The 26868-nt window shown below is 54.1% G+C and overlaps 13 protein-coding genes across 13 annotated transcripts; 6 read left to right on the top strand and 7 right to left on the bottom strand.

Moving 5' to 3' along the window:
• Window positions 1-10: 10 nt before the first annotated feature.
• On the bottom strand, window positions 11-2160 carry BKA78DRAFT_146288 (GPI transamidase-like protein component Gpi16). Its single transcript, XM_066882874.1, has 3 exons — window positions 1560-2160; window positions 811-1508; window positions 11-765 (listed from the first exon to the last, which is right to left on the bottom strand). Exons 1-3 carry the CDS (start codon window positions 1919-1921, stop codon window positions 23-25), a joined length of 1803 nt encoding a protein of 600 aa, XP_066743196.1. The 5' UTR covers window positions 1922-2160; the 3' UTR covers window positions 11-22.
• BKA78DRAFT_146310 (uncharacterized protein) lies at window positions 1971-3258 on the top strand. The gene is made up of 3 exons (XM_066882876.1): window positions 1971-2155; window positions 2203-3164; window positions 3212-3258. The coding sequence occupies exons 1-2, from the start codon at window positions 2128-2130 to the stop codon at window positions 3045-3047; spliced, it is 873 nt and encodes a 290-aa protein (XP_066743195.1). The 5' UTR covers window positions 1971-2127; the 3' UTR covers window positions 3048-3164; window positions 3212-3258.
• BKA78DRAFT_146286 (uncharacterized protein) lies at window positions 3235-3996 on the bottom strand. The gene has a single exon (XM_066882873.1). It carries the CDS (start codon window positions 3879-3881, stop codon window positions 3423-3425), a length of 459 nt encoding a protein of 152 aa, XP_066743194.1. The 5' UTR covers window positions 3882-3996; the 3' UTR covers window positions 3235-3422.
• On the top strand, window positions 3723-5583 carry BKA78DRAFT_316103 (uncharacterized protein). The gene is made up of 3 exons (XM_066888604.1): window positions 3723-4890; window positions 4938-5186; window positions 5236-5583. Exons 1-3 carry the CDS (start codon window positions 4112-4114, stop codon window positions 5387-5389), a joined length of 1182 nt encoding a protein of 393 aa, XP_066743193.1. The 5' UTR covers window positions 3723-4111; the 3' UTR covers window positions 5390-5583.
• Window positions 5584-5773: 190 nt separating this feature from the next.
• On the top strand, window positions 5774-8370 carry BKA78DRAFT_283531 (uncharacterized protein). The gene is made up of 4 exons (XM_066885668.1): window positions 5774-6774; window positions 6823-7131; window positions 7180-7674; window positions 7724-8370. Exons 1-4 carry the CDS (start codon window positions 6047-6049, stop codon window positions 7974-7976), a joined length of 1785 nt encoding a protein of 594 aa, XP_066743192.1. The 5' UTR covers window positions 5774-6046; the 3' UTR covers window positions 7977-8370.
• A 904-nt stretch (window positions 8371-9274) lies between these two features.
• On the top strand, window positions 9275-10708 carry BKA78DRAFT_316098 (ribonucleotide reductase inhibitor-domain-containing protein). Its single transcript, XM_066888603.1, has one exon. The coding sequence runs from the start codon at window positions 9419-9421 to the stop codon at window positions 10334-10336; it is 918 nt and encodes a 305-aa protein (XP_066743191.1). The 5' UTR covers window positions 9275-9418; the 3' UTR covers window positions 10337-10708.
• A 5998-nt stretch (window positions 10709-16706) lies between these two features.
• BKA78DRAFT_353452 (uncharacterized protein) lies at window positions 16707-17245 on the bottom strand (the record flags this gene model as incomplete). Its single annotated transcript, XM_066891563.1, has 2 exons — window positions 16707-17039; window positions 17129-17245. The coding sequence occupies 2 exons, from the start codon at window positions 17243-17245 to the stop codon at window positions 16707-16709; spliced, it is 450 nt and encodes a 149-aa protein (XP_066743190.1).
• A 972-nt stretch (window positions 17246-18217) lies between these two features.
• On the bottom strand, window positions 18218-19898 carry BKA78DRAFT_252791 (putative MFS multidrug transporter; the record flags this gene model as incomplete). Its single annotated transcript, XM_066884763.1, has 2 exons — window positions 18218-19671; window positions 19724-19898. 2 exons carry the CDS (start codon window positions 19896-19898, stop codon window positions 18218-18220), a joined length of 1629 nt encoding a protein of 542 aa, XP_066743189.1.
• Window positions 19899-19921: 23 nt separating this feature from the next.
• Window positions 19922-21752, bottom strand: BKA78DRAFT_316091 (phosphatidic acid phosphatase type 2/haloperoxidase). Its single transcript, XM_066888602.1, has 4 exons — window positions 21510-21752; window positions 21394-21450; window positions 20994-21287; window positions 19922-20907 (listed from the first exon to the last, which is right to left on the bottom strand). Exons 1-4 carry the CDS (start codon window positions 21597-21599, stop codon window positions 20386-20388), a joined length of 963 nt encoding a protein of 320 aa, XP_066743188.1. The 5' UTR covers window positions 21600-21752; the 3' UTR covers window positions 19922-20385.
• A 598-nt stretch (window positions 21753-22350) lies between these two features.
• On the top strand, window positions 22351-23248 carry BKA78DRAFT_353449 (short chain dehydrogenase/ reductase; the record flags this gene model as incomplete). The annotated part of the gene is made up of 3 exons (XM_066891562.1): window positions 22351-22399; window positions 22452-23175; window positions 23230-23248. 3 exons carry the CDS (start codon window positions 22351-22353, stop codon window positions 23246-23248), a joined length of 792 nt encoding a protein of 263 aa, XP_066743187.1.
• A 20-nt stretch (window positions 23249-23268) lies between these two features.
• On the bottom strand, window positions 23269-24032 carry BKA78DRAFT_146115 (uncharacterized protein). Its single transcript, XM_066882870.1, has one exon. The coding sequence runs from the start codon at window positions 23913-23915 to the stop codon at window positions 23358-23360; it is 558 nt and encodes a 185-aa protein (XP_066743186.1). The 5' UTR covers window positions 23916-24032; the 3' UTR covers window positions 23269-23357.
• A 474-nt stretch (window positions 24033-24506) lies between these two features.
• On the bottom strand, window positions 24507-25290 carry BKA78DRAFT_146117 (uncharacterized protein). Its single transcript, XM_066882871.1, has one exon. The coding sequence runs from the start codon at window positions 25070-25072 to the stop codon at window positions 24569-24571; it is 504 nt and encodes a 167-aa protein (XP_066743185.1). The 5' UTR covers window positions 25073-25290; the 3' UTR covers window positions 24507-24568.
• Window positions 25291-25631: 341 nt separating this feature from the next.
• Window positions 25632-26667, top strand: BKA78DRAFT_252186 (triose-phosphate transporter family-domain-containing protein; the record flags this gene model as incomplete). The annotated part of the gene is made up of 2 exons (XM_066884711.1): window positions 25632-26355; window positions 26414-26667. The coding sequence occupies 2 exons, from the start codon at window positions 25632-25634 to the stop codon at window positions 26665-26667; spliced, it is 978 nt and encodes a 325-aa protein (XP_066743184.1).
• Between the last annotated feature and the right edge of the window lie 201 nt (window positions 26668-26868).

The following is a 26868-nucleotide window of genomic DNA, read 5'->3' as shown; positions in this document are numbered from 1 at the left end:
TTGACGACTACACCGCTGGCGTTTATTCGGCCTTTGCGCCTTTAGCCTGGAATTTCGCTTTTAGTCTTTGGATTCTCGCCAGGACAATCCCTTTGAGCCCGCCGCTCTTCCAACCCTCCACCTCGCTGGCCCCCACAAAGCGCCGGACCAGAATATTGAAGATACTTCCAAAGCCCAGTGCCATGACGGTGCTTGTGAGAATAATGACATTGTACGGCATGCTGAAATCCGGCGTAGGCAGGGGGAGAAGGAGGCTGGTTGTCCGCAGGTAGACCTTTTGCGAAGGGTCGTCTCCAGTAGAGATATTCAACAGCCGGATGACGGCAGGCGCCACGTCAAAGCCACGATTCGCGTCGGGAGGATACTCCGTGTAGCGAAGGATCGCTTTCTCAAAGTCATATGTGAGGATCAGGCTGGATGCTGGGGGTACGGATAGCTGGAGCTCCAAGTGCGTCCCTCGGCTGCGGTCCACTGCTGGCCGGTAGTAAATTTCTTTTATGCACTCGGTGCATTCGTGACGCCCAGCATCGTTGGAAATGTAGGCGCGCAAGGTATGCACGTAAGGCTTCATGAACCATGGCAGTGATTCCAAATATACCAAGTCGACAGACGAATCAGGGGAAGGGTTCGTCAGCACAGCCTGAAGTCCGCCACGCTCCTGTCCGTGGCCAGTAATTGAGCGAGCGGCATAGAAGGCAGGCTGTGCCAATGGGATCTCAGCCTCCACATTTTGTTCAGGAAGAAACAAATCAAAGTCGATGCCATCTGTTGTAATTAGTGTGACTCTCATATGAATGCGACAAGACTTACCTGGGAGCTGAAAGCACCTCAACAGTCCATCATCATGCCTGGATTCGGTATATTTGCCTTCCGTCTTGACTTGTACCTCACGGTCTGGCTGAACATTGAGGCACACAGTCTCGGAATTTGTGCCATCACCAGTCAGCGGACAAGCGCCCTTGATGGGATGACCAAATACCTCCTCCAGGCTCCACTGCGGCTCGGAAGCCCTCTTGAGTGGGAAACAAGAGTCATGAGAGTTGTACGGCTTGGACTCATCGCAGGTGATTTCTTCCACAGGAACAGGACGCGGTATGGGATTGTCCCGGGGCCGCTTTGACCTGTCAATATCCAACACCATGTCTACAATCTGTTCAATTTCCAAGATGCACTCGCTGCCATCATCTGGACACACGGGTCTCACGTCAATTGACATGGTCTGCCAAGACGCGTCAAACAGCTTGTGTCCATCGAGAAGACTGGATATGCCAGATTTTCCTTTGCAAGGTAACAGCTTCAAAAATGGTGTCAGGTTCTCCGTGCAAACAACCTCGTGAGGTAGCGTTCCATGCAATAGATGTAGGTTGTCCGGGGACTGATCGGCGGGATACCTCTCCGGAGGAAAGGTCATGACAGGGCGGATGGTCTTGGTGGCATCGATGAAGTTGAGGGAAGCGCAGAAAAGACCAGAGAGGGCATTTGCCAAAGTCAGCCATCGTGCATTGGCCCTAATCAAGAGTTAGTTCAAATCATTTGGTTACGAACCTAATAGTACTTACTGCTCCTCAGTCTCGGCGTCAACCCAAGCCCAGAGCTCAACGCCTGTGCCTCCCTCTCTCGCGCCGTTCCATGGCCGAGCTCCCCAGAGTTCCGCGTCCCACCGGCCCAAGCTGAAGCGCACATGTAATTCTTTGGTATGCGCATGCTGTAGAATCTGGCCAAGCGATCGAGGGAAGAATCGAAAGTTTTGTTCCTCAAAGGACGAAGCAGTCGCGTTGCTGCGAAAGTGAAAGGAAGCTAGGAGGGCATTCTGTGGAAGCGGTCGCAATAGCAGTCGCTCGTGATAGTCGGTAGCCTGGCAGGTAACTGCGGAAAAGACCAGGAGACAGAGCCCAAAGAAAAGGGAGAAAAACAAGGTCATGGCGGCTTTTCAGCCGGGGGCTGGTGTTGTAAGTTGTTGGAGCGCATGGATGAGAGAACGCGGCGATGTCAACGCCAGCGGCGCAAGCTCGTGTTCCGCCGGCGGTCCCTGGCTGTTGATCGCCGCACCGCATCGCCGCTTTTCTAACCAACACCAACGACTAATCGACCCAAATCAGCCCGCGCGCATCTTCAACCACATTCGCCATGGCTGCAGAGCAGAGGAAGCTGCTTGGTAAGTGCCGCATACCAATTACCCCAGACAAAGCTGACCCAATCCAGAGCAGCTCATGGGCGAGCAGCTCATGTCTGGCCCCGGCACACGCGCACCGCAACTCTCCATCACCGACCCCAAGGTCTGCCGCTCGTATCTCGTTGGCACCTGCCCCCACGACCTCTTCACAAACACAAAGCAAGACTTTGGTCCCTGCCCCAAGGTCCACAGCGAAGCGCTCAAGAACGAGTACGAGGCCGCCGCCGACGATCAAAAAAGACGATGGGGCTTCGAGTACGACTACTTGCGCGACATGCAAAAGTACGTCGACGAATGCAACAGGCGCATCGACGGAGCACAGCGCAGGCTGGAAAAGACACCGGATGAAATCCGCCAGACCAACCTCTTGCTCTCGCAAATACGCGACCTTTCCAAGACAATCGAAAACGGCCTGCTCGAAATTCAGATTCTCGGTGAAGAAGGCTGCGTCAACCAAGCTGTCACAGAATACTTCAAAGTCAAGCAGGCGAAGCAGACCAAGGAAGATCGGGAGCGCGAACTCAAGGCATTGTCAGACACATCAGGACCGTCTGGACATCAGAAGTTGCAGGTCTGCGATGTCTGTGGCGCATACCTCAGCAGGCTTGACAACGACAGACGTTTGGCCGACCACTTTTACGGAAAGATGCATCTTGGATATGCGCAAATGAGAAAGACGTACGAGACTCTGCAAAAGGAGCTCAAGGGAAAGCCGCCGCCACCGCGACACGACATGGACGACAACCCTCGTGGCTCCAGAGGCGATCCGGACGGGTTCGGCGATCGAGGTGGCTACGGCAGGGGTGGCTACAGAGGAGGTGGAGGCTATGGCCGCGGCGGAGGACGGGGAGGACGCGGATACGGCAGGTGGTGAAAGGTATGAAAATGTCGGCCTTTTACTGACAACTTGGCGTTTTGGATTGGGACGGGACAGCAAAATAGATGATATCAATGCCAATGGCAATGAGTGGATGACGATCACCCAAATCAAGTACGCTCAACTCTTTCCAACGCTGCCCGTGGTTAACGAATAGGCAGATTGGTCATGACATTGGCCAAGACAAATCTCGACATCAATGTTGTAAGACACCGTGAATGCTCTTCACTTCAGTGATTTAAAACAATGCCTTCAATGGGCAATTGGAAGACCGCTGTTTTCCACTGCAGCGTCAGTCAATCACTGTGAAGACGATTGAATATTTTGATACACCAAGAAGCAGAAGCAAAGTCATTCCCCGAAGCCGTGGTGTTATCCTAGTGCAATCATCGAGCAGGCAAATAAAGGCAGAGAAATGAAAGGGTTCAAATTTGTGTCAACATCAATTCTTGTGCCCTGCTCGCAGCTTCGGCATCTTCGGCGACAGAATGGTGGCTTCGGCTTGCCGGAACTAGCAATGATCTTGGCTAAGTAGTCGTAAGCGGTGAGCAAGGCTACCAACGTATAGTCTGTTGTAGCACCGGATAGAGCCGGTTTCTCGAGATTTTGGGCGCATTTAATGTTTTCTCGCTTGTAAAAGCAAAGGCAGTGACTACAAAAGACTCTTAAAATCGAATCAAGGGAGAGTAGCAAGTTGCACCTGCTGCGGCGAGCGCGAGAGATCAGGACAGCTGACGTTGTGTTAAGCGTGGTTGTCACACCACGATCTCCCGTCCAAATCCAAGGGTCTTCCAGCCTCCGATCGCCTCCCGAACTCCCGCCTTTTTTCATCTCCGACCCGGGCCGTCGCCACCTCTACTAGCTTCAGGAGACTCAACATCCTCTGGGACGACTCAGCGCCAACTCTACCTGCAGAGGATAGAAGCCGTTATTCTTCACGCCGCTCCTTTGACGATTCCCTCGCGCCCTTTGCACTGCTGTCGCGTCCACCCCGAATCTAGGTCTTCGCGACCGCTGACCTCCGCACACCTCCGCGTACTTCCGTAAACAGACCTACCAAGATGCCTGGACGAACGCTTCCTACCATCACCCAGGCCGAGGTGGCCGCTCACAACAACGCCAAATCCTGCTATGTTACCATCGGCGAGCGCGTCTTTGACATTACCGACTTCGTGGAAGACCACCCCGGTGGTGGCGACCTGGTCTTGGAATATGCTGGCAAGGACGTCAAGGAGATTTTGGAGGATGAGATTTCGCACAAGCACACCGACTCCGCGTACGAGATCCTGGACGACTACCATATCGGCTTCGTCGCGACTGAGAAGATCGTGAATGCGGCTACCGAAAGCCAGCACCCCGACAACATTGTACCATTGCCACCTCGGGGCGAAGGCCTGAAGGAGTTGAATGAAAAGGGCGGAGCCAATGGTGAAAAGTACGTCTTCGCGGCTACTGGACTCTCTTCAGCGGAAGATCTCTCCAAGGACACCGATTACAACGTCGACTACAAGAAGCACAAGTTCCTCGATCTCGGCAGGCCGCTCTTCCCCCAAGTCTGGTTTGGCGGTTTTTCCAAGGCATTTTATCTGGAGCAAGTGCACCGTCCGCGTCATTACAAGGGAGGAGCGTCTGCGCCTCTCTTTGGAAACTTCCTGGAGCCTCTGAGCAAGACGGCTTGGTACGTCGTGCCAACCGTGTGGCTCCCGCCCGTCATGTATGGCTCTTGGTTGGCGTATCAAGGACTGCCTTTTTCGCATTTTGCGCCCTACTGGGTCCTTGGATTGTGCATTTGGACGCTGGTAGAGTACTGCCTGCATCGGTTCTTGTTCCACTTGGATGAGTATGTGAAGGACCTTGGAGTTGCAAGACAAAGCTAACATGGCGCAGCTACCTGCCGGACAACCGCGTCGCCATTACCCTGCACTTCCTCTTGCATGGTATCCACCACTACCTTCCCATGGACAAGTACCGTCTTGTCATGCCGCCTACGCTCTTCTTAATTCTTGCCACCCCTTTTTGGAAGCTTGCACACACAATCTTCTTCTACGACTGGAATGCTGCCACAGCCGTGTTTTGCGGCGGCATTTTCGGCTACATTTGCTATGACCTGACGCACTACTTCCTCCACCACCGCAAGTAAGTACAAGCCTTCAGGACGCATCAGACGAGTACTAATGAGCAACAGTCTGCCCGCCTACTACCGAGAGCTCAAGAAATACCATCTCGAGCATCACTTTGCGGATTACGAGAACGGGTTCGGCGTCACGAGCAAATTCTGGGACCGTGTCTTCAACACCGAGCTCCAGATTCCCCCACCCAAGATCATTAAGACCACTTGAGATCTTGACTTCGACTCGGGAATGCTGTATATCAGTTGTAATCAATGTTAGGGCAACGGGGCACCAAGGCGTTGAGATTGAGCTTTCGCAGGGGCTGCATGGCGCGGCTGCATGAGGTATCATAGTTACGATTGGGTTAATCATTGACGACTGGCTTTCTACGACAGATAGTAATATGCGTTTCTTCACTCTCATGATCAGACCTCACTTCAAAATCCTGCGTAAGGAATTCAATGCCGTGCTGTTAAAATGGAATCCAGGGGAACCGGGGAGTCTCCCACGCATTCGTTCTATCACGTGATTACGGGACAACCTCGGTCCAGTAATCCCTCTCGGATTAACAATCCCCCGGATCAACTGCTCAGTTAGGTCCGAACATGTCAACCTTCCCTGCAACTACCCCTTCTACTCTCTACCCCATCCGCCAGCAACCGCGGGTATCACGACTTTCGCTGGTTGCTCACCTTCTGAGCACCGTATCGACTCGACCCGTTGCAATTCTCCGCACTCATCATTCAGCACACCATCCACGCGCTAGTCCAGTAGCAGGGTGCGCGACCGTCCGACCCGCGACTCCACCGGCTTCACTCGCTGACGCTCCGTTCCTCAGTGAAACTCCATCATTCCAAACGTGTAGCTTGACAGCATCCAACCACAATGTCAGGTCTAGACGTTGAGGCTTTGCTCGACTCGACCGCCAACGCCAGTGCGGCAGAGTCGAGAGACACTCCCCGTTCGACCGACAACGACGACCGCCAGAAGGGCGACAGATCCGATCGCCGGGACCGCGATGATCGCACCAAAGATGGCTCGCGCGACCGCAGACGCCGGGACCGCAGCCGCGATAGACTCAGGCGCGACCTTGATGACGATGTTGAGATGAAGAGCCCTCGCAGCGACCGAGGCAGCGCCAGCGGCAGCCTTAGGAGCAGACGCCGCAGCAAGAGCCGTGACTCGGACAGACGCTATCGCCGTGGCCGTGACTCCATTGACCGTGACGACAGTTATCGCGGCGACTATTACCGCGGCAGCGGTCGCCCACGAACCAGGTCTCGCTCTCCCTACCCCGATGACGACAGGCACTACCGTCCCACTGGACGCGCGCGACGTGACGAAGACACCAACGAGAAAGACCGTGAACGCGAGCGTGACCGTGATCGTGACCGGGGACACCGAGGTGGCCGTGGAGGCCGCCGTCGCTCTCCTTCCCCGCGTCGTGATGCCACCCCACCCCTGACCGAGGACGAACGTGACCGCCGCACCGTTTTCGTCCAGCAACTCGCCGCTCGCTTGAGGACCAAGGAACTCATTGCCTTTTTCGAAAAGGTTGGCCCCGTCAAAGAAGCGCAAATCGTCAAGGACCGCGTCAGTGGTCGTTCCAAGGGGTAAGCTCTACGCTCTCGATTTCCCAGCTCTTGCTGACCCAGAAACAGTGTTGGATATGTTGAGTTCAAGAACGAGGAGTCCGTTCCCCTCGCCATTCAGCTTACGGGCCAGAAACTCCTAGGTATCCCAATCATTGCTCAGCTCACGGAAGCCGAGAAGAATCGCCAAGCTCGTACTGGAGAGGGACACTCGGTCAACAACAACGGCGTTCCTTTCCACAGGTTGTATGTCGGCAACATTCACTTCAGTATCACTGAACAGGATCTGCAGAATGTCTTTGAGCCTTTTGGAGAGCTAGAATTTGTGCAGTTGCAAAAGGATGACAGCGGCCGCAGCCGAGGCTACGGCTTCGTGCAGTAAGTTTTCTCCTGGTATGGACAGACCTCAACTGACAATGATTGCAGGTTCCGCGACCCGACCCAGGCCAAAGAGGCTCTCGAAAAGATGAATGGCTTCGATCTTGCCGGTCGTCCCATTCGTGTTGGCTTGGGCAACGATAAGTTCACTCCCGAGTCTACTGCCAATCTCCTCAACCGCTTCCCAGGTCCGGGCCAACCCGGCTTTCAGGGCTCGGCATTTTCTGGCTCCGGTGGCCGTGGCGCTCATGCTGGAGGTGCTGGAGGCACATTCGACCGTGCCGGCGGCCGCGACAACGACAAGGGCGCCGGAGGAGCCAGCGCTCTCGACGACACTGACGTTGGAGGCGTGAACTTCAACAACTACAGCAGGGATGCCCTCATGAGAAAGCTTGCTCGTGCTGATGAACCCGCTGAAACCAATGGCGCTGACAAGCAAAAGATGCTCAAGTCTACTGCCCCAGTTAGCAAAGTTCCTGTCAACATCAACGTCAACCAGTCTAGCCGCTGCGTTGTGCTGAAGAACATGTTCAACCCCGAAGAGTAAGTCTGGATCAAGGGTTGATTGATGAACTCCACTAACACATTGCAGGGAGAGTGGCGACAACTGGACCAGAGAGCTCGAGGACGACGTTCGCGACGAGTGCCAGGAGAAGTATGGCAAGGTTGTTCACATTGCAGTAGACCCCAACACCCAAGGCGACATCTACGTCAAGTTCGAAACGGTCACGGGCGGCGAGAATGCCATCAAGGGTCTCAACGGCAGATTCTTCGGCGGTCGCACCATCACTGCTCAGCCGGTCGTCGAGGCCGTCTATCGCAGTCTCTTCTCCAAGGCCATGTGAGGCGACAAGTTCCTTTCTCTTCCCTCGGACAGATTTCACGGTGGGTACCTGAATTTTCGCGGGCTCTGCAACAGAATCAGTTTTCAGTTGGCTAGGAAAGGGTCGATTGTCGGGAACCGATGGTACACAGGAGATTAACCGGGCTAGGTCTACACACTGAGATTACTTCTCTGCCAGGTGACTTTGATGTGCTGCACGTTGCTCCTGGCCAGCTTTCTCCCGTCTGCGAGTCATCAAACATGACCGCTTGGGGGAAATACGGGTGTGTCCAAATCAAGATGACTTGCCGCTTAATGAAGTGGTCCCTTTCGAGCACACAGCCAACGCGACTGCCTCTCTTCCAAACAAGCCAATGAAAAAGTCTTCGATAGTCTCCAAATACATGTCGATTGCATCTGCGTGGTGATGAACACCTTGTGACGTTTTCATGAATGACGTCGCGATGCCTGTCAGGGGCTGGAAGCCAATACAGGAGAACAGTCAAGTCGGCAGTAGCTGGTTTCGTGCCTTGACTATTTGCACGCGCAGTCTCATTGCGAAGGGGTTTGCTGCTAGTTTGACAGCTACGAGTGCGACTGACGTGGAGTTATTCCCGCCACCTTTGGCGTACGTTTGCATAGATCTTGTTCCTGAGGATGAAACTAGTCGAAGATGCAGAGCGTTCGCAGCGTGATGTCATGATGGTCGCTCATTCCAGCCGATTTCTCGTTAAAGCGAGCATTAGCAGGCCCAAAAGAGCAATCAAGGCAGACTATTAATAGGACCCACGGTTGCATGGCTAAGCGGCATGCATATGCACGTGTGCTGCACGACCTACAAGTTGACAGAGGTCAATAGTCGAGCAATTATAGGTCTGTCGGACTGACGAGTCTTGGGCCGTCAGCCGCTCCAATGACCAGGCAAGACAGAGGGCTGGCAACGGCTTAAGTCAAGGAAATGGGCAGCACGGCGTTGGACACGGAAGTCTGTATCTATTTAGCAACCAACGGTATGCACGAGACTGCTGGCGCAACGTCTTTGTAGGAGGAGGATGTCGAGTGGTTTGTCTGGGCGCGACACACAAAGCGCACACAATGGCAAGGTCGAGGAATTGGCGCGGTCAATGGTCGACGCATAAATACCTGAAAGTAAGCCGGCCACCTCGCTCTGCCATCAGCTTAGGTAGGTTTGCAGGTGGTTGAGAGGTGCAGACTCTGAGCTACGGCAGCCCGCCAATTACTTTTCCTATTGGGGTTTAGTGCCGAAGCGCGTCCTTACACGCGACGCGCGAACCAGCCATTTTCCATCCTCTTCCCCACCACCCAACCAGCTCTCACCCTCGACCAATCCAACATATTAGCTCCTACGCCCCGCCAGAGCTACCCCACGCATTCAACGCTGTCCACGTCTTCTTCTCACCGCTTGCTACTTCCTTCGCTCCCATTCAATTCGCAACGCCCATCATGTCGCCCTCTCAGCACCGCTCCAAACGGCCCTTTCAGCCTTCCATCACAAACTACTTTGCACGAAGCGACCGGTCTGACGCCGACACGACTGCCTCACCATCATCCGGCCACGCCCTCTCGCATCAGCAGAAGGGCATTCGCGAACTCCCAGCAAGCATCCAGTCGTCGCTTTTAAACGTCGGCATGCGCGTCCGCAAGGCCGTCCCCGAGGGCTACCAAACGCACAACACCAAGAAGATCAGGGCGCCCGCTTTCAACTCGTCCCGACCTCCCATGGAGAACCGCTCGAACGAGCTGCTCCCCTTTTGCGGCATCCACAAGACGGGCGGCCTTGCTCTGCAGCCCTCGCCCATCATCATCTCGTCGACGGACTCTGGCGCTGCCGACAATGGCGGCATTGCGACCAACGACGCGCGCCCGCTTGGCGCTCACGACCCCATCTTCGACCCTGCCTTCTTTTCCTCCTCGTCCGACTCGAACGCGTCCATTGTCTCGACCGACTCGCTCCCCGCCGCCCCCATGGCCCCCCACAAACGCCGCTTTGTCGACGACGACTCCAACTCCTCCGACGCCGACGACGAGGGCGACCTCAACGCCTCCGAGCCCCGCCGCCGCATGTTCCCCTTCATCCACACAGACTTCAGCCGTGACCGCGGCTACGAAGACGCGCAGGTCTCCCCGCGCACGCGCTATCCCGTCAGCCATACCGTCATGCCGGACCTCAGCGGCGGCGTTGTGCGGCCGTTTGCGCGACCACGGACGCGCAAGCGCGACGGCATGGCCGCTGTCGGTGGTGGAGGTGCTGGACGACGGCACGCCATTGTCAATAGCGGGACGGACTTTGAAGACGCGGAGTTTTTGCAGCCATGCAATGACTGGCGCGATGAGAAGGAGGTTGAAATGAGCGATGTTTGAGCGCGGCACTTCGAGAATCAGATGAAGAAGGGATACGGTTTCTTTTGTTGATACTCAATTGGCGGTGGGCGGCTTTCAATTGCTTTGGCTATTCGGTTTGGGATTTGGGATTAGGATCACGGATGGATGAATGGGTAAATGGGCATGAACAACTAACTGCCCGCAATACCCACATGGCAGCAGTCACAACGGACGGCGTTTATCGGGTCTTTGGATACTGGGTCGCGCTCGCACGCGTCACAAGTCTTTCTTTGAAATGTATCTCTTTTCTGGAGCTGCACATCTTGCAGTCAAAAAGGCCTTCTGTACTTGAGACTTGAGAGGCGAGATGATTATGAAAAGGAAGATCGTATGATGATAATCGGTTACTCACTCGCGACCTCAATCTGTCAGGTGAACAGCAAGTGTACTCTCAACCACAGACCGAGTCCTACTTACGTCTGCCTGGTCGACCACGTGAGACGCTGGCTGGTCAAGTAAGTAGGTACAAAACCCCGTCACTTGGCCCCCTTCTCTCGTGGTGGTCTCCAAGCTCCTCTCCCTGTCGCCATCGGCGTGCGAATTGGAAATGGACGAGGTCGGAAGTTGTACGACGCACTGCTGGCGTTTGCTCTGCTGCTCGCTATCCCTCCGCACTCCTCGGTTGCGTCTTTTGCAATCGCTGTAAGGCTCTCCCGTCTTCAGTCTCTCGCGCCTCCATCGTCGTTAGAGAATCAAGAACGCATTCATCACAGCTGCGACATGGCGGCAACTACAACGCCATCGACGGATGATGCTGCTTTGCTGATAAATGCGCTTGGACAGTGATTTGTCCCTTTCGCGGTGACGAGGATAAAGTCGGCCGCGTCCAGAAAAGAGAAAAGTCATGCGATCAATGGGATTCTTGCAGCACAGGCAAAGTGCATGATCTTGTCATACCAACGGCAGAGTAACCAGGTCCGCATAACTTCGAACAAGAGGATTGCAGAACACAGGTCGCCAGGCTGGTTGAGGAGAAGCAAAAGGTCTAGCGGTCTAAGAGTAGGTTTTTATAGCAAGAGCGTGGGGTCTGTGCGAGATGAATGACTGGAAAGAGGGAGTAAGGCAGCGTCGCCTGATACCTCCCCATTGGATGCGGCAACTGCCTTGGGTCATGTGGCTCTCGCGTCTGGCTGTCGCGTCTGGCTGGCTGGCTATAAATTGGTCGTGCTGCGCTGCCTTTGATTCTCTTTCTGGCCGTCAGGAGATTTCATCTTTCACAGGCAAACAAAGCAACTAAACTGTTCACTGTGTCCTTGCTCCATGTTCGGTACTTTCCTTGTGCTGACTGTTCTGCGAGTTCTGCATACTCTCTTTTGGTTCTTCTGCCTTGTGTGCCTTCGACCTTCGCTCGACCGACCACTACTGAGCCTTTCGATGGCCTTCATCGCAAAGTTGACGCGCTAGGCTTCAAGACAGTAAGATGATGCTGCGCTCTAAATGAATATCGTGTCTCACGGTTCTACCGAGTTCGAGTTTGCCGGTGGAGACCGCAGAGTGTGGCCTGTTTGAGTTTGCTTCGACAACACACAGGCAAAGTAGAATCTTTTTCCACTTTCCATGGAACGGATGAAGGTTGAGAAGAAAGTCTCTGCGTGTGGAGAGAGAGGAGGCGAATTTGGCCTCTTGGGTGAGGTTTTTATAGCATGAGGGCTGGGTTTGGGCGAGGAAGGAGCAGAGCAGTGTCACCTGCCTTTCCAATGTTTGTACGATGTGATGGCCCGATCACGCGTCCCTGAGCTGTCCAGAAGTATATAAGCTCCCCTCTTGAGCCTCTACTCGAACCATCAGCTCCGCCCTGGCACCATGTCGCAAACACGACTGGAATGAGCTAGTGCACTTGCTGTGGCCTTTTCGTGAATGGGGTGACTTTCGTGCTCCTGGTTTCCTTTGTTTGCGTCACTTGGCTCTGCAAATTTTCAAAGATTTTGAAGGAGATCTGCCATTGCACGATGGCTCCCTGCGCAATCTATCCAGGGCGAAAATTCCACTATTGCGCTTCAATGGTGGCGATGATTGCCGAAAAATAATTTAAAAAGCTGTCTGCGCCTTTCCAAGGAAGATTTTGAGGTGCGCGGCTGTAGAGGAACAGAAGACACCCGCAAAGCAGAGTCTTGAGTGCTGAGAGAACTGAAATCTCCACTAGTTGACTGGATCTGCACGTTTGCTGGCCACAAGCCCTATGACTGCGTGCAGATAGTGGAAGAGAGTCGACTTGTGGTTGGGGACGGCCTGCTTTTATACCCCTGGATCAATCAATAGGAATGTGAAATGGACAGAGGTCACGGGAAGATTCGATAGCAGTGTCGTCTGCCATTTTGTCCAACCATGTATGACAGCAGATTCACGTGTCTGTAGGCTTTTCAGATTTCAGGGGTACATAAACATCACAGAGGGTCGCAAAGGAAATGGCAACTTCGGAGTGGGGTTCTCGTATGCTCCTTGTGGTTGTCTTCTCGGACTTTATCATTTGGCGAGTTAAAAAAACACTGGTATGTTGATACAGGGAGCGATCAAACACCTCGCCCCTAAAAGACTTGGACGTTTGAGCTGTTGAAAGGATGGCTGCAGGGAGCATTCAAGCACCCCACACCACCTTGGATTTGCCATTTCTTTTGCGACCCCCCTGCAACATCGCCCTTTGTGCCTCTGATCACGCCATTCATTACCTCTGCCTTAACCTCGCAAACGAAAAACAGTGGCTTTTCAGAAACTGGGTCTCAGTCGCTGGATGTGTCCTACATTTTGGCTCCTGGGTCTTCCTCAGAATCATCACTTGGCTCTGCGTCTTTAGATCGGAATTTGCCGCTACACTATGCAGCCGTTCACTATGCATCTGTAACGTTGACTTCAGCATTTGGATCCTACAGTTGGTGGTGTACAAGGGAACGCCGCTTATGCTATTCCAAGAGACAAATTCAAAGTACGCAGTCGTCAAAGAAGCAAAAAAAGTGTGTTCAAAGTTAGTCATCGGTATCACCAGTCGGAAGGGAGCGAAGTTGATAGTTGCAAGCTCTTAAAATGCTGGTGCAGATGGAGAAACGGATAAGCAGCCTGAAGGTTGCAAAGTGCTTGCTTATATACCCATGATCTGAGGGAAGGTGCGTAAGGAGTGTCACCTGAGAAGCAGCGACGGCAGTCGCAACTGCCATTGCGTTCATCGGTCACCTAAGCCACTCGCTGGGTCATGTGCCCCTATGATACCCCAGGATATTTAAACCTCGCCTCTCGAACCTTTGCTCCCAGCATCACCAGAATCCTACAACCATTCCCAGGAAAGGAAGCGTGGACACGCAAGCTTGAACTCCATCTACTTTTTGTCATCTTCGGACAGGGAATTGATCGAAAGTGCTTTGCTTGCGTCCTTGCTCCCGCCCGCACTTTCCACTCTGCAGAGGTACCTCAGCTTCACAGGGCATTAATCCATCTCAAGATTCCGTAGCCGCTGTCCAGCATTGAATTGTGTTATCGAATCATCATCAAGCTTTCGTGCTCACGACTTTTGTTTGCGGACTCTGCGTGGCGCTGCAACGTTCTCTCCAAAAAATGAAATTTGTGTATGTAAGGACTGATGTGTTGACGGCGCGCAGAAAGCAAGTGGATTGTTTTTCCATGCCTGATTTGCGGCAGAGTCAATACTGGATGAGGCACTCAAGAGCAACCTGTTGACGACTGAGGTGCGCGAAGAGAGGAATGCGGTGCGCAGAAGGCAGGCAGGCTGCCTGCTTTTATACCTCTGAAGTGAAAGAAATTCCGTGAGCAAGATCATTGGGCAGGGTGAAGATCTTTGTTTCGTCGGAATGCCATGGTGCTACCCATCAGCATGCATCAACGTATCATCGCAGCCAAAACTTCGCCGACTTCAAATCGCTAGTGCGCGGGCGCTGGCGAGCAACGACTATCAGAAAGTTTGTCAGCAGGCTTTTGTCTTGTCCCAGTAGGGAAGAGAAGGTGAATGCTACTCTTGTGTTGGAGAGGGCGAGTGCATAGAGCGGAAGCGGAAACGTCGGACTGAGAGTGGCTGGCTTTTATACCCCTGAACTGAGAGAAGTCGCGTGGCCATGCAAGGATGACGAAAGTCGAAACCCGTGCCAACAGAGCCTTTTGGTGTCATCATACAGCGTGCAATGCTGCGTAATCGACGCAAAATTCCGCAAAGCCTCTCACAGCAAAAGTGAAAGTGCTCAGATGCGACTTTGGCAGCAGCGGTCGAACAGTGTAAGAGCTCTCTCCACGTTTCTTTCTCCAGCAATGAAGGATAATTCCATGTCATTCTCTTTTCTCCGGAGGTGGCTGTATGTAGAGAAAGCAAACGTTGACCTGGCAGTCATGCTTTTATACCCCTGGATCAGGGGCAAGGTCAGTGGATCCACAGGTCACGAGTCCGAATGAAGCAACACGCTTCTTTCGTGAGCTGATTGATGCTACGCTTCAAAATCGTGTAATGAGTAAGTCGGGCATTTCCTCTTTATACCTGTTGTCTGCCAAATATATACCTGTAGTCCAGAGCCGCGTAAGGAAAGGCTCTGGCAGACGGAACAGCGCCCAAACAATATTTGAAGGCTTATGGTTTCCTCACAGTGGTGATTTGAGAGTCGATACTCTTTTAGCCGATAGAGTGAAATTGAAAGATGAGGAAGTCAGGATCCGCGACTGGGAGATGGCTTGCTTTTATACCCCTGACTGAGGGGTAAGGTCAGCCGATCAATCGATCATGAGTCCAAGCAGGTACAGAGCGACATTCCATTGAAATTTGATACCCTCCTGCTTCGGTGGCGCAAAAATAATGCGTACGGCATCTCCTTGTGTGTTCAGCCTATCTTCCATTTGGATCCACTTCTTAAGTGCCGGTATAGGAAACGCCTGCGGACGACGCGCCGCCAAAACAGTCGGCTGCTCTTCGCGGGGTTCTTTCCAGTGGCCAGGTACCATTCGTTGGTTCCCTTCGATTCGCAGACTGCGCTTGAAGAGAGAGATTCAGGAAGAGCGTCGACGGCTTACTTATACCCCTGAACCACGCAGAGGCAAGGTCAGCAGATCAACAGATCACAAGACTACGTAGCATGAAAAAGTTTCTTTGTTGAAGAGTGATGGTGCTATGCTTCAGAGATGCGTACTAGATTGCTGCGGCATTCCCTCCGTGCATTTTGTGTCCTTCGGCCGCTGGATCAAAAGTCGAAATGGGCAAGGTAGGGTACACGCAGACAACAGAACGCGCAAACAGTGACCCATTCATCTGCGATATCTCCCAGTAGCTCCTCGTCCCGTGGTGTTTCCCCAGGTCCGTAGAGTGCGCTTGAAGAGAAACAGGGAGAGGGTTGAGGGGGCTTATATACCCCTGAATTAACGGCAAGCGCGACACATGACTGCGATCACAGGGACTGAAGCCATGATGATCACCACGATTACTCCTTCGTTATACAAGTCTAATGATGCACACCATCTCATTCGCAACACAGAAATAAGGCAGCATGGCAACCGACTCGTCTCCGGCGAGTAGTCCGTGAGCTCGAAGTCAGAAATGGCAAGCAACCCCAAAACAACAGAGACACCAAACAGTCACAGAATTTTCCCAGCCATTGCGCGCTTCATGCTCCCCTCACAGCTTTTGGGCCTGGGTCTGGAAAGTGAGGAAGAGAAGGTCGACTGCGGGGATGAGGTGTGTTTAAATATCCTGGTTCAGGGGCAAAGACAGCACATGGCCGAGATCATGAGGTCAGCGATTTTTTTCCCCGTGCCACTTTCATGATACACAGCATCGCAAAGGCAACACAGCAAATTGTTGTGCTACTTGACCCGAATCCGACGAGCAATCCGTGAGCGAGCTCGAAGTTCGAAATGACCGACAACCGCATCCACCAACAGCACCAAAACAGTGTGTGGTACGAGACTGTTTCCAGTCAGAAGCGTCTGGGTTGTAACCTCTTGGTTGGTGCAGCCGGATTTGCAGAGTCAGGAAGCGAAGAGCCGACTGCTGGGAAAAGGCTTGCTTATATGGCCTTGGATCCAACGCAGGCGTGGCACATGGCCGCGATCGCAGGGCAGGAGCAAGCAGCAAGACGCTGGTTTCATCATGATGCTTCAATGATACGCTCCATTACCTCCGCATGCTCGCAGATAAGCTCGCATTTCATCAATGCAGAAACCTACCACGCCGCCAACCATGTCCTCAGGGATCCAAACGCACGGAAGTGCTGCAACAGAACTCACGGCTCGACAACACACCTGTGTCTCTCGGACTCCTGAAGCAATTTCGGCAACGTACAAATCACACCCGGCCTGTGTGATTTTGGGATTCGAAAAGGAAACCCCCCCTATTCATCACATCTTCCCGCATACACCTCATCGCACTTCACCACCTCCCCTCAATCCCCAAATGATCCATCTGCATCTCCTGCCTCTTCTCAATGGCCTTCGAATTCTTCTTCTGCTTCTCCTTGATCCTCCCCGTCTGCTCCCCACTATTCTCAATCGCCTCCTGACCCTTTGCATACCGCTTCCCAGCATCCGATCTTGCCTCGGCTATGGCTTGCATATTGGCGGCGCCACGTCCTTGCGCCTGCGCCGCCGTGTCGGTGGTTTCGACACTGCGTGACGACCCGTCAGGGCGTGTGTCGGTTGTCTTTTTGCTGCGGCTGAACATGCTGCCGCTGAGGGCCGCGAAGATGTTGAGGTTGAGGCCGGCCTGGGGGGGTGTTAGTGTGGTGCCGCGAAGGAGGGAGCAGATGAGTGAGTAAGGGGGCGAGGTGGATTCGTAGGCTGTGATTGTCATACCTTTGCCTCCGCGCTGGCATACTGCTCGCGTATCTCAGCGTTGTCATTCCGAGGCGCCCGCTCGATGATTTGATCTTCGGCTGCGGCGCGGCGGGCGACTTGTCGGTTGTTTGACATTGTAGATGTCGCGCAAAACTTCTGATATTTCGAGGATGAGAAAGGGAAGCTAAGCAGTATGCTACTCGCTGTCGACGAGGTAGAGCAAGAAAATTATGTCCGCGGTGCGCGCCGTGAAGTTGGTTTTTTGGGGTGGAAGAAACGGAACTTCGCGGGTATCTATCGTTGGAACTGGGGACAACTGTTGACGTCTTCGAAAATTTTGTCGTCTTCGGAAAAGTCACGCAGTGCGGGGAGGTAAGATCGTAAACAGGTATGTAGGTAGACTCAGTAGCTGACAGAAAAATCAAGAAGCAAGAAAAAGCTCCAGGGGAGGAGGCAGCCGTAAGAGGGGTCCCCAGAAAATAAGTAGACAGACCCCGCCAGATCAACATCACTCACTCATGCAGGCAGGCCAGCCGGCGCGTCAGGCTAGCACACTTATCATGACCTTTTTTTCCTGCCAGCTTCTGCGCGGCTTCCCTGATGATGTCAACGTGCAGCATGTGAGACCAACCAGGTGAGGTCCCTGCTGTGATCCCTGTCGCAACGGGTGGCAGGGCAGGACCCTGGAGATCGCGAGACGAGACCATGCGAGACGGGCGTAGGGCTGAGCCGAACAGGGAGGGAGGGAGGGGGTTGGTCGTGCGCGCTGTGAAGGGATGGGAGAGTGGGACGGGAGCATTTATTAGGTGTTCAGGCGGAGCTTGGAGTCTTTTATTCTTTTTTTTTTCCATTGAGCAGCGTTGAGATGGTCGTTGGATGCCCGTGGTATCAGATAGTTTTCGAGCGATTATGTAGGTGGCTACAGCAGCCATGACGTCACGTCACACTGGCTAAGTTCCCCCCGTCCGTCGATTCTCAATCGAGCTGCAGATCCGACCTCTTGAACTGTATGTAGTATGATTGAGAGTCGAGCAATATAGCAATCTACACTCTACGGTAAATCTATCGAAGAATCGTACATCGACCTTGACATGCAAACATCCACATCTACTCCTCTTCCTCGGTCCTATCCAGCTTCTTATGCAGTGTATGCTCCTTCATGGCCAAACTGCACAAAACACCGAGCAACGCGATGCCGAAAATGGTCCACCAAACAGCCGAGAGCGCCGTCATGTAACTCTCCAGCGCGCCCTGCTTCCAGTCCGGCGGCAGGTGTTTGAGGGAGCCGACGCTGTCGCGGATCGACTTGATGACCTTGTCGGCATCGGGGCGGTCGCCAAAGCGCTGCCACAGGTCGCGCTTGAGGATGTTCTGGAAAACCGCGCTGGCGATCGTGATGCCGATGGTCGAGCCCGTGCTGCGGAAGGCGTAGGATGCCGACGTGATGACCGCTTGGTGGATGTGGTCGACGGCCGATATGAGCGCCAGTAGAGTAATGGTCAACATGCCGCCGTAGCCAAAACCGACCAGCGAGAAGCAGACGAATGGCGGCCATGCCCGAGACTGCAGGTCAAAAGTTCCAGCGACCATGGCAAAGGCAAGCACCATGGTGGAGTCCATCCCCGCGTTGAGCCACCAGTATCTCCCCGTGGCTTTGGTAACCAGACCCACTCCAACTGATCCCACGGCTGCGCCTATCGACCAGGGGATCAACCGCACGCCAGCTTGCGCTGCCGACAGGCCGAGGATTTGTAGGTAGATTGGGCCGTAAAAGAGGAGCGCAAAGACAGACATGGTTGTAAACCAATTCGTCAAGCAAGCTGCCCATACAGTTCTATGCAGGAGTAACCTCACGGGGATTATGGGCTCGCTGGCGAGGCGGTCCTCGACGATGAGGAAGGCAATGAGGAAGACGGCAAAGAGCGACAAGCTGACCAATACGAGCGGGTGCGTCCACGACACAATGTTGCCGGCAGAGTTCAGGCCAAGTAGAAGCAGCACAAGACTCGTGACGAGCGTGATGCTCCCAAGAAAGTCGACCCGTCGCACGCGCGCCGTGTTCTCCTCCTTGACGGGAATCTTGACCGTGAAGAAGACCAGAAAGCCGGAGAGGACCACAAACGGCACCTGGATCAGGAACGCCCATCGCCACGAGAGCGCGTCGTTGATCCATCCGCCAAACACGCCGCCGAGGCCGCTCCCGAGCCCAAAGCACAGGTTTCCAAAGCCCTGCCACAGGCCGCGACGGCGCAGCGGGACGAGGTCGGTGGTGACAAAGGTCGAAATAGCCGTCAGCCCGCCGCCTCCCATGCCAGCGACCACGCGCCCCAGTATGATGGTACCTTCGCTCTTCGCAAGTCCGCAGATGAGGTTGCCGGCGGCGAAGAAGACGTTCGAGATGACGAGACCGGTGCGGCGCCCAAAGATGTCCGTCAGCCGTCCGCTGAGGGGCTGCAGCGCAGCATTCGCAATCAGGTATGCCGAGGCGAGCCATGAGAAGAGGGTGAACGAGTTGAACGAGTCGGAAATGGGGCTGCTCAGAGTCGCAATGACTGTCGAGTCTGCGCATTGTTAGCGAAGGTTGAGCATTCATGTCGCCAATGGAAAACAGACCCAGAGCAGCGAGGAAAACGCCAACCCAAATAGAGGAGAGAATAAGCAGAAGCTTTGCGGTGCTAGGCTCCTCGGGCAAAGGTGGGGAGTCTGCGACTGCCCCGCCATTGATGCCGTTCTCGAGAAGCGGGCTGCGCTCGCTGGCGGCGCCAGAGTCGTCAGGCTCGCGAGGCATCTTCACTCCTCCGAGACGTGCGCGCAAAGGTGAACTGTTCAAGCCATGTGTGAGAGCAAGATTTAATGCTGTAGAAATCAGCTTCGGCCTCGGCTGACTTGCCCGATGGCGCTGACGTTTCTGATAAGCCGGCCTCAGCCGTCGACATGGAAGGCGCACTGGGGGTGCGAATGCTCCCTGTAGCTGTATTCTCGGACTTGGTTGTTTGGCAAGGAAGTCGAGATACATGTGTACAGGGAGTAGCCAAACATCTTGCTACCTAAAGACTTAAATGTTCGAGCTTGTATGAAGCATTCGGGCACCCCATGCCGCCTTGCAGTCGCTATTCCTTTTGCGAGCCCCTGTGAGCGCGACACTGTAATCACTTGGGAATTTCCAAAGACCTCTCCCTGCTTTCAAACGAGACTCTTCAATTCTTGGTCTGTCTATCTCAACAGTCCAGCAGCAAGGCCGTAGACAACGCCGCCCAAGATCTTACTCTTCAAGCTCACGCCCGAGACCTAGAATTCTGCAAAGGCAACCGCTCATCTTCTTCATCCTCGAGCTCATCCAGCTCCAAATCCACCCGCCTGATTTGCGCCTCCTCGTCCTTGAACTTTGCTGACCACATCAAGTCTGCAACTTCGGCTCGGCTGGGGTATGGCCGGTCACAATGTCGGCTCCGCAGAGGAGGATAGTACCTCCGGTAGGTAAACCATCCCACCAGCATTCCCAGTATGCCTCCTACTGTAACATCATACACGTCGTGGCGGTAGTCTTCGCAACGCGAGATTGCGATTAAAGCGGCGCCGAGGAGGGGTAGCAGGGCGAGGAGGACGCGGGCGAGGTCGGTTCGGGGCCTGAAGACGTGGCATTGTCCGGCGAAGAAGAGGGAGAGGTAGCCAAGCCCAGCGAAGCTGAAACTTGAATGACCTGACGGAAAGCTGCGCCAGCCGTCGTGGAGAGTGTGGTGGTCGGTCTCGGTGCAAACGGTGTAGTTGACCAGCTTATGCTCGGGGGTGCCTTTATCCTGTTCCTTGAATGTCAGAATTGTCCTCCCAGCGGTCCTGCAACTTCTTCGAGCCAGGCTTCTTGGATATCGGGATCAAGACATACAGGCTTACACCGAGCAATCAAATCAGGCCGTGGTCTACCCACGGCATTCTTGATCACGTCGGTAATAAAAGATGTCAAAATCAGGCTGATAAACAGGCCCAAAATTGTAACATGTATCTTGTGTCCACCAGGCCGGAAGAGCAGGGCCCAGACCAAGAGGATCAACAAGGGCACTCCGCCGGCATATACGAAGAGCCACGACACAGGAACGCGCTCTTGTTCGGCGTGCGGAAAGGAGATGGCGAGATTATCAAGAGAAAAGAGGCGGTGGAAAGGTTCGGCGAAGAATTGAATCTGGTCGGCAAAGGCATCAGCGGCGGTGCTTCAGGCAACGTAACGTCTCCTGCTTGCGCCGACAACCCCTGTTTGAAACGGGGCGGTTTGGAGAGGCTTGACGTACGACGAGGTAGAACGCCAGAAGTATCGTGAATCCGAGGTAGTCTGGCGCATACGACCGCTGTTGCTCTGCCGTTAGCCATCGATCAACCCGAACCTCTCGCGTGGCGCCTGGCTCACCTGCCAAAAGCGCGCCACGGGCGAGCTGGGACCCTGATGCTGCAGACCCGCTGAGCGTTTGGGCGACGAAGCATTGCTGCCCCTCATCATGATTGCGGTAGGTTCAAAGGGTCATGGTATGTTGAAGGAGAGACAGATCGGAGGATTGGTTGACGGTTGAGAGCATGCGACTCCGGCACGCGTCCACGTACTTGCCCTAAAGGGGGATAGGGTTATCGATAGGCATGCTGACGTAACCGTGCATCAAGGGACGAGGCTGAGCACCTGCGTGTCTGAGAGACCCCTCTCTCCAAAATCTTTTCCGATGGTGTGATTCTTCTAACCTGTTGTGGCAGGATGACGAGAAACCTCTTCAATCATGTTGCCTTGATAATGTTTCACACACCACGATGCTCCGCGGCTCAATTCAACTTTCCCGATCAAATAGACTTGATCAAGGATGGCGAAAATGTTCGAATGACTGTTGTTGCATCTGCCGATTGCCTCAGAGTGCACTAGTTGTTTATTGAAGATGTATCAAAGGCCCGTGCAAGGGCTTTGGGTTGTAGTTTCGATTGACTCCATAGGCTGGATTGAGATGAGTCTGGGTAGAGTCGCGATCCTCGCAAAGCCGCAAGGGACGACGCCAAACAGCGGCCCTGTCCGTTCCAGCTCCATGTGGGGTCGATAGCTAAACGTGTAAACGAACTGGACCCTGAGAAGCTCACAGGTAGGCGGTCCCCACGGTACCCGAGCAGCAACCGAGTCATTAATCACCGACCACGACGACTACTTACAAGAAGGCTGCAGAGCAACTGCGAACATGATCTCCAACAAGACTAACCACAATTAGAGCATCATAATGGCACCCATACTCGAAGGAGTGGCATTTATTACCAGTGCCGGCTCAGGTGAGTAGATGGCAAGGTGCTTTGTTCTTTCCGATGCTAATGGACTGGGCAGGCCTCGGCCAGACGATTGCATTCTCGATGGCGAAGCATGGCGTCAAGAAGTTCGCGCTGGCTGATACAGACGAGGCAGGTCTGCAGACTACAGCCGCGGGTCTGGAAAAAGAGTACGGCGTGACAGACGTCCTGACCATTGGCATGGAAGCCACCGAAGAGTCGATCGAGTCGGCAGTTCACAAAGCAGCGGCACGATTCGGCCGCATCGATTTCGCAGTAAACGAAACCGGCTTCGGCGGTCCCATGGGCGGCAGCCCAGACACATCGCTGGCCGACTTCAACGGCTACCTCTCGAGCAGCGTAGCGGGCGTTTGGTTGTGCCACCGTGCCCAAATCAGACAGATGCTCAAGCAGGAGCCGCGTGGACGCTATGGCCGGGGCAGCATTGTCAACATGTCGTCGATTCATGGACTTGTTGCTTCGCCTGCCTTCATAGCCGCAGGTGCATATGTTGCTGGGAGACACGCGCTCCTGGGGTTGACCAAGACCGAAGGAGCGCTGTATGCACCGCAGGGCGTCCGGATAAACGCAATCTGCTCCGGATACTATGATTCGCCGTTGATCCACTCGTCGGCGCAAATGGAGGCAGTGGTGAACAAGATCATTTCAGAAAACGTTCCTGTTGATAGGTTGGCGGATCCAGAAGAGGTGGCAGACGCTGCTGTGTTTTTGGCTAGCCCCATGAGCAGCTACATGTTTGGCCAGGGTCTCGTCGTTGACGGGTAAGTCGCACATCGACAAAATTCAACTGACAGCGGCTGATCTTGTGCCCACAGAGGGTACACTGCCAAGTAAACGGTGCAAGAGACTGTACCGACCAACGGGGAGTTAGGCAAGTCTGTCTTCTAGCTCGTGGAAACGGAGATGTTGCCAAGAACAAAGGGCGTGTATGGCGTTCAAGTCTTCAAGGAAATGTTGCAGCTGTGTTTGACGAACATGAATGAAAACTCTTTTGGAACAAGAGATGGGTTACAAGAGGAAAAGGACTGATAGCATGGATTCGAAATGAATTTGTGCAGCAACATTTTGCAGAACCTCTCCAAAGAGTGTCAAGAAGCGGATGGCCAAGAGAAGCCAGGGCCGGGCAGCAGTAAGTTGCCTGGGACACACTCAGGCGGCTTTGACCATGACTTCTGTTGAAACCTCGACTCTCGTGGCTATCATGGTGTTTCAATGCTTTAATTGCCTGTGAATCAACCTTGGGCGCATATACTGCAGGCGAGTGAGGGATGCGGTATGTTCCGGAGGAGTTCGTCTCAAGGTCAGTGCCAGTCGTTGGTACTAGTATCGCCGACGTCAAATCAGAGTCTGAAAGGATTCTTCCGTCGACGTTCCTGACCCACGTTGGGCACTCGAAGCTCTTTTTGAACCAGGAGCATTGACAATGCCTGAGATGGAGTCGCATGCCAGCCACAGACGGAGTTTGACGGCGATTAGCAGGAAACAGCGAGGATGGCGGCATTTGGCGTGGGGAATGCAAAAAGGAGATGGGAATCTTTAATCAGCAAGACAAGTCCGAGATCGATAGCCGCACATCGATCTTTCTAAAATTGGCGTCGTCATCGCTTCGAGCCTATAAAAGCCGTGCGGCGAAAGGAGGACGAGGGCTGTGTTGACTTCAGTATGTTGGACAGTAAAGGTAGACGGCTGAAAGATTTCGCCCCTTCAACAAGCCTCTGGCAGTGCGGGATGTGAAATGAAGCTTTGTAAACGGTCCTGCAAGTGTGAGCAAGCACGCTATCCGAAGTTCCACGCCATATGCAAAATCGACACGGTAGTCGCTTCAGACGCGAGCGAGTCCCACAACGGCTCGCTTCGCGACGCGCGGTGCACCGTGGTACTGCGGCGGCTGTCCGCGCTCGACCCGAGTTGGGACATGCGGATGGAAGACTCGGTACGACTACGAAAAATATTGCCAATCTTGGGTGAAGCCGAGAGCGAGCGCAGTTCGTTTGTTGGATGGTGGAACGACAAGGCAACAGTTTACTGAACAGTGGCTGAGCGACTGGGTTGTCATTTCGACGACATTCCCGCTCCTTGGCGACGAGCGGACATGTTGCAGGCGAGAGCGTGGGGGCACAGACTCTTTCTACCAAGGATAGACCGGATCATGTATTATGCCTGTTGGGGTCCAAGTCGGTCGAACGATGCAGATTGAGACGTCATTGGCGACCTGGATGTAGGCTGAAGTTGAATAATGGTGATTGTTGGGGTCCATGTATTAGAAATGCCTGTCTCCGCTAGGACAGCTTTCAACGGCGGCATTTGTAGGCTTTGACCATGGGATCGGGATGGCAGCCGTGTTCCGGCATTGTTGGGAGTGTTGAGGGTTTCAAATGTCGAAGTTTGGCGGGTTGCCGGTGATGAATTCCGCGAAAGGCCAAGGGCGGACGTGATGGAGTGCTGTGCAGCGAGAAGTGGGTGGACGGGGATCTCCCGGAGGCAAACCCAAGGCACAGTCCCCGAAAAGCTCCACAGCTCCTTTTCCGCGGAACGAGCAGTTGTTCCGTCTCCGGTCTTGGCATCAGGGCCCGCCGCCGGCTTGGCCAATGGCGGAAGGAAGATACGAGAGGGAGGAGAGTGATTGCTTTCAGGTTGGCGCGCTTGTCCCTGAGACATGTTCCCCTGATTCCAGTGGCTGGTACAGTACGCCAAAATTAATAGTAGTCCAAAACCAACAACGAAAAAATGGTATCGTGTCGGCCTTTGGGGGCGGGTGCAGATGGCGGCAGAAATGATGGACCTGACCACGCTCGAGCGGTGGACCTGAGCCGTGCAGTGCAGACTCTCTGGCACCGACACTGGCACTGGCAGCCGCCGAGCGTGAAACTCGACGGATTCACTCCACAGGGGGTCCAAAAAGTCAGCCACTCCATGCCCATCACCGCCGCCTTATAACTAGCGGCCCGTCTGCCACCGACAAAGCCTGGTGCCTCAGCCACGCCTCAATGTCAGCACCATCCTCATACAACTCAACCCGCCTTGTCTCTCTGCTCGAGCCGGCCAACCTCGGGTGCAAATCCTTTTCCCTCACCTCCACTCTCTGAAGCCGTCCATGAGCGTGTCTGCCTTTCCTCTGGCTGATGCCTTGCGCGCCAAGCCCGACAATGGTTCGTCGGGCCCTCTCTCCTCCAACGACTGCCCGTCACCTCCACTCGCCCCCCAAACACGTCCTGACATGGTCGCAGATGACGAGAAGAATGACCTGTCCAAGGACGACTCCCTCCTGCCGCAATGGAACTCCACCCAGCTTCTGGCCGAGCCCGCGGGCTTTGTCAAGGACCGCATGGTGACTGCCTCTTGCATCGCCTTAAACACCTTTGCTACGGTCGCCATGGTCTTTCTCAGCAAGCGAACTTTTAGCGATCCCCAAATGCACGACGCCCAAGTTCTCTTTACCATTTGGCATTTCACTTGCACCGCCATCGTTCTCTGGATCTCAACCCGTGCCCCGTTTAGGGCATTCAAGCCGGTCCGCTTGCCCCTCCGCGGGGTGCTTCCCATTTGCGTCATGTTCACTGCCTACGTGATCTTGGGCAATCTTTCATTGACGTACAACTCGATTGGATTTTATCAGCTTGCAAAAGTCATGACTACGCCCTGCGTGGTTCTCGTCACTTTTGTCTTGTTCCGGACGACCGTCACCATTTACCGGATTCTCGCCATCCTCTGCATTTGCGCTGGAGTCATCATGACCAACGGCGGCTCTGCCCAGAGCAATCCATTTGGCGCAATCATCGCCGTCATGGCCGTCACCGTCACTGCCTTCTACCAGATTTGGATTGGGAAGAAGATTGACGACTTGGATGTGACTCCGCAACAGTTGTTGATGAATCAGGCTCCCATTTCGGCCTTTCTTTTGCTCTTCATCGTCCCCGTGATGGACAAGATTCCCGACTTTCGTAAGTTGAATTCCTCTCTTTTCTGCATCATCGCCGCATGCTAACGAATGACAAATAGGCACGATACCCTCTGAAGTTTACTGGTCTTTGCTCGCTTCTGGCATGATGGCGAGCGTTCTGAATCTTTCGCAGTTCCTTATCATCAGCCGTACCTCGGCTCTTACTTTCAACGTGGTCGGCAACCTCAAGACCATTCTCATCCTGTCTTTTGGCTGGTACGCCGAGGGTAGAATCCCCACGCAACAGGAAACCTTTGGAGTGTTACTCGCTGTCGGAGGTGGATGGGCGTACGGCCACCTCAAGCGCAAATGAAGTCCCGCTATGGACTACTCCACCACAAATCTGCGACATTTTCAGTCTCACCAAAGACTGAATTTGGCGCCCCAAATGGCCGCTCTGTTCCGGATATGGCCATGGATGAATCCAAGACATCTGTCCCACTCGATCCACGATGCGGCCCGGCCCAAGTGATGAGCGGCCCACTTTCACAGGGCTGGCTGGCGATGCCCAGCG

This window comes from Phyllosticta capitalensis (genome assembly GCF_038381095.1).
Source record: "Phyllosticta capitalensis strain CBS 128856 chromosome Unknown BKA78scaffold_6, whole genome shotgun sequence".
NCBI classification, from domain to species: domain Eukaryota; kingdom Fungi; phylum Ascomycota; class Dothideomycetes; order Botryosphaeriales; family Phyllostictaceae; genus Phyllosticta; species Phyllosticta capitalensis.
This window is presented reverse-complemented; position numbering and strand designations above follow the sequence as displayed.